The following is a 5,334-nucleotide window of genomic DNA, read 5'->3' as shown; positions in this document are numbered from 1 at the left end:
CTATAAACTGAGATTATATGAGCATATAAACTGTGTCAAATTTGGTACAGTGTGCATGATAAAACAGTCGATAACCTGAGATTATATATGTACATGAAACACAGCAAAACTAATCTATAAATTGGGATTATATGAGTATATAAGGTGTGTCAAATCTGGTGCTGTGTGCATGTTAAATAATCTATAAACTGAGATTATATGAGTATACAAACTGTATGATATCTGGTACAGTGTGCATGTTAAATAATCTATAAACTGAGGGTATATGAGTATATAGGCTGTGTCAGGTCTGGTGCAGTGTGCACGTTAATTAAACTATAAACTGAGGTTATATGAGTATGTAAGCTGTGTCAGGTCTGGTAACGTGTGCATGTTATATAATCTATAAACTGAGATTATATGAGTATATAAACTGAGACAAATCTGGTACAGTGTGCATGTTAAATAATCCATAAACTGAGGTTATATGAGTATATAAGATGTGTCAGGTCTGGTGCAGTGTGCATGTTAAATAATCTATAAACTGAGGTTATATGAGTATATAAGCTGTGTCAGGTCTGGTGCAGTGTGCATGTTAAATAATATATAAACCGAGGTTATATGAGTATATAAACTGTGTCAGGTCTGGTACAGTGTTCATGTTAAATAATATATAAACTGAGGTTATAGGAGTATATAAGCTGTGTTGGGTCTGGTGCAGTGTGCATGTTAAGTAATCTATAAACTGAGATTATATGAGTATATAAACTGAGGCAAATCTGATACGGTGTGCATATTAAATAATCTATAAATCGAGGTTATATGAGTATATAAGCTGTATCAGGTCTGGTACAGTGTTCATGTTAAATAATCTATAAACTGAGGTTATATGAGTATATAAGATGGATGAAATCTGGTACGGTGTTCATATTAAACAATCTATAAACTGAGATTATATGAGTATATAAGCTGTGTCAGGTCTGGTACAGTGTGCATGTTAAATAATCTATAAACTGAGGTTATATGAGTATATAAGATATGTCAGGTCTGGTGCAGTGTGCGTGTTAAATAATCTATAAACTGAGGTTATATGAGTATATAAGCTGTGTCAGGTCTGGTACAGTGTGCATTTTAAATAATCTATAAACTGAGATTATATGAGTATATAAACTGTGTCAGGTCTGGTACAGTGTTCATGTTAAATAATCTATAAACTGAGGTTATATGAGTATATAAGCTGTGTCAGGTCTGGTGCAGTGTTCATGTTAAATAATATATAAACTGAGGTTATATGAGTATATAAGCTGTGTCAGGTCTGGTGCAGTGTGCATGTTAAATAATATATAAACTGAGGTTATAGGAGTATATAAGCTGTGTCAGGTCTGGTGCAGTGTTCATGTTAAATAATATATAAACTGAGGTTATATGAGTATATAAACTGAGACAAATCTGATACAGTGCGCATATTAAATAATCTATAAACTGAGGTTATAGGAGTATATAAGCTGTGTCAGGTCTGGTACAGTGTGCATTTTAAACAATCTATAAACTGAGATTATATGAGTTTATAAACTGTGTCAGGTCTGGTACAGTGTTCATGTTAAATAATCTATAAACTGAGGTTATATGAGTATATAAGCTGTGTCAGGTCTGGTGCAGTGTTCATGTTAAATAATCTATAAACTGAGATTATATGAGTATATAAGCTGTGTCAGGTCTGGTGCAGTGCTCATGTTAAATAATCTATAAACTGAGGTTATATGAGTATATAAGCTGCGTCAGGTCTGGTGCAGTGTGCATGTTAAATAATATATAAACTGAGGTTATATGAGTATATAAGCTGTGTCAGGTCTGGTGCAGTGTTCATGTTAAATAATATATAAACTGAGGTTATATGAGTATATAAACTGAGACAAATCTGATACAGTGCGCATATTAAATAATCTATAAAATGAGGTTATAGGAGTATATAAGCTGTGTCAGGTCTGGTACAGGGTTCATGTTAAATAATCTATAAACTGAGGTTATAGGAGTACATAAACTGTGTCAGGTCTGGTACAGTGTTCATGTTAAGTAATTTATAAACTGAGGTTATATGAGTATATAAGCTGTGTCAGGTCTGGTGCAGTGTTCATGTTAAGTAATCTATAAACTGAGGTTATATGAGTATATAAACTGTGTCAGGTCCGGTGCAGTGTTCATGTTAAATAATCTATAAACTGAGGTTATATGAGTATATAAGATGGATGAAATCTGGTACAGTGTTCATGTTAAACAATCTATAAACTGAGGTTATAGGAGTATATAAGATGTGTCAGGTCTGGTACAGTGTTTATGTTAAATAATCTATAAACTGAGGTTATATGAGTATATAAGCTGTGTCAGGTCCGGTGCAGTGTTCATGACAGACTGCAGTGAAACATGCACGCACACAGCTGCATTAAATGCATGCATTATCCGTATTTGTGGGTTTACGGCAGCAGAAAACACAGAAAGCTCGGTACCTGAGAGGCTCTGTTGCTCTGACACTGCAACACTGCAGCTCTATTTCACAGGTCTCGCGCTCAGTGCAACAACAAGGCACGCGGACCCCACCTACAGCTCCTTTTCCCGCCTTTTCTCTGCTCTGCGCCCCCCTGTCCACGCGCTGAGGGTCTCTCTCAGTCCGATTCTGCCCGTGTTGATGATTTACAGACCGGTTCGGCCCAAAAACTGCAAAAATAAACACTGTTCTCGCGCAGCTCAGCCTCGAGACGAGAACCGCGTAATGCACGTACACTTCCGCGTGCGCAGGCGCGGCACGCCCCGCCCACTTCCACTGACGTCAGGCGTACGTACGCGTGCTCGAGTGTTTTTAGCGCTTTGTGGGGACCCGGCCTGACGGAAACCCCAGCACTGCGTCTTTGTGGGGACTTCCTGCTTATTTTATTTCATTTTATTCACAAAAAAACGCTTTTTTTCAAATTAAATTAAATAATAATTTGTAATAATAAATAATAATAAATAGAGCGTTTATTACATCCCTTCCTAAAATAGTACACAATAAGAAGATCAATACTTTCTTATCAAAGCTCTTATCTGGAGCTCAGCAGCACCGTCTGAATTAACTGTGTTATTTTAGATGATGAATGAATAAATTAAAAATATTATTAAAATATGGTACTACTGATATTTATTTATTTATTTATTTTTATTTATTTATTTATTTACTTTTAAGATTATTTTGGTGCTGTTATTCACCCATTTTTGTGTAGAAGTGATGTTCTTTGTAATTGTAATGAATTATTAAATATCGTTACAAAAATATAATATTAATTACATAAATACATTTGTTTGTTTGTTTGTTTGTTTGTTTTATTGCACCCATTTAGTGCAGTAGTGATGTGTTGTAATTGTTAAAAATAACAAAACTGTTTTTTCAATTATTATTTAGCCTTTATTTGTTCATTTTGGGTATTTATTGACTTATTTTATTATTTGTATTTCTTATTATTCATTACTAACAATAAAATGTCGCACGAAATAAATTTTAAATTTAAATATTACTAAATTATTAAATATAAATAATTTTTATTTTTATTTATTTATTTTTTGCTGCTGCTAATTTATTTATTTATTTATTTATTTAATTACTAATCTGCTTAATAGCTTTATTTGATTGCTTTGATTTGTTTTAATGATCATTTTTTGCCTTATTTTACTGCTTAGTTCTACTTTTACTGCAGTAAATTAGTGTTTGTGTGTAAATGACGGCTGATGACTAACATTTGCATTGAATATGAACTGTATTTCAGTGATTCAGCAGCTGCACATGAACACTGCAAGCACCTAACAAAGAGACACCCTCAAAACGTTCTCAGAATGTTCTCAGAACGTTCCACCAACGTTTGGTTGCTGCATTGGAATGTCGCCCTTGACAGGAGTCTGTCCAGTTTTCTTGACGCTCCCAGAATTCTTTTCTTAGGAATTCTGAGAGTGCCCCCCGAACATCACCTCAACCTCATTTACAGCGACAATTGAAAAACGTTCGAAAAACGTTCCCTTAATGTTCCCTATGCAATAAAACAGGGTATCAGGGAGCGTCTCTGAGGTTCTGATAGGTGCTGGGAGGTAAAACACATTACTGTTAATTGATATTATTGGTTAATATGTATTTCCCCTCTCGTTGGTGCACGGTGACGTCATCAACAGTCAGAGGGCGTCTTTGGGGCGGTTGAAGGTCATTAGACTTTGATGTTAGATCATTGGAAAAGAAGATTCATGTCTTTTAAATAATATGATATGATAAATACGACCAGTGACACGAAATAACCAGTCCTCTTTGACTTCAGGTTGACTTTAATAACAGGATGACGCACTACAACTGCTGAAGAACCACAACTACTACCAACATTCACAATCATCAACCAGGAACCACCAGCCACTACCACCATACAGAACCACCAGCCACTACCACCATACAGAACCACCAGCTACTACCACCATACAGAACCACCAGCCACTACCACCATACAGATCCACCAGCCACTACCACCATACAGAACCACCAGCCACTACCACCATACAGATCCACCAGCACTACCACCCACTACCACCATACAGAACCACCAGCCACTACCACCATACAGAACCACCAGCCACTACCACCATACAGAACCACCAGCCACAACCACCAGCCACTACCACCATACAGAACCACCAGCCACTACCACCATACAGAACCACCAGCCACTACCACCATACAGATCCACCAGCCACTACCACCCACTACCACCATACAGAACCACCAGCCACTACCACCATACAGATCCACCAGCCACTACCACCATACAGAACCACCAGCCACTACCACCATACAGATCCACCAGCCACTACCACCATACAGAACCACCAGCCACTACCACCATACAGATCCACCAGCCACTACCACCATACAGAACCACCAGCCACTACCACCATATAGAAAAACCAGCCTCTACCACCATATAGAAAAACCAGCCTCTACTACCATACAGAACCACCAGCCACTACTACCATATAGAACCACCAGCCACTACCACCACACAGAACCACCAGCCACTGCCACCATACAGAACCACCAGCCACTACCACCATACAGATCCACCAGCCACTACCACCCACTACCACCATACAGAACCACCAGCCACTACCACCATACAGATCCACCAGCCACTACCACCATACAGAACCACCAGCCACTACCACCATACAGATCCACCAGCCACTACCACCATACAGAACCACCAGCCACTACCACCATACAGACCACCAGCCACTACCACCATACAGAACCACCAGCCACTACCACCATATAGAAAAACCAGCCTCTACCAC

At 38.0% G+C, this 5,334-nt stretch overlaps 2 protein-coding genes across 2 annotated transcripts in view; one reads left to right on the top strand and one right to left on the bottom strand.

The window, feature by feature from the left end:
- LOC118802375 (platelet-activating factor acetylhydrolase IB subunit beta-like) overlaps window positions 1-2,792 on the bottom strand; it is a 12,192-nt gene extending 9,400 nt beyond the window's left edge. Inside the window, exon 1 of the mRNA XM_036562896.1 lies at window positions 2,484-2,792. The gene's annotated coding sequence lies outside the window, so the exon portion shown is untranslated. The remainder of the gene's footprint in view (window positions 1-2,483) is intronic.
- On the top strand, window positions 2,747-5,315 carry LOC118802374 (extensin-3-like). Its single transcript, XM_036562895.1, has 2 exons — window positions 2,747-2,813; window positions 4,390-5,315. Exons 1-2 carry the CDS (start codon window positions 2,747-2,749, stop codon window positions 5,313-5,315), a joined length of 993 nt encoding a protein of 330 aa, XP_036418788.1.
- The last annotated feature ends 19 nt before the right edge of the window (window positions 5,316-5,334 follow it).

This window comes from Colossoma macropomum, unplaced genomic scaffold, assembly GCF_904425465.1.
Source record: "Colossoma macropomum unplaced genomic scaffold, Colossoma_macropomum, whole genome shotgun sequence".
NCBI classification, from domain to species: Eukaryota; Metazoa; Chordata; class Actinopteri; order Characiformes; family Serrasalmidae; genus Colossoma; species Colossoma macropomum.
The sequence above is the reverse complement of the archived record's forward strand: the minus strand, read 5'-3'. Positions and strand labels throughout refer to the sequence as shown.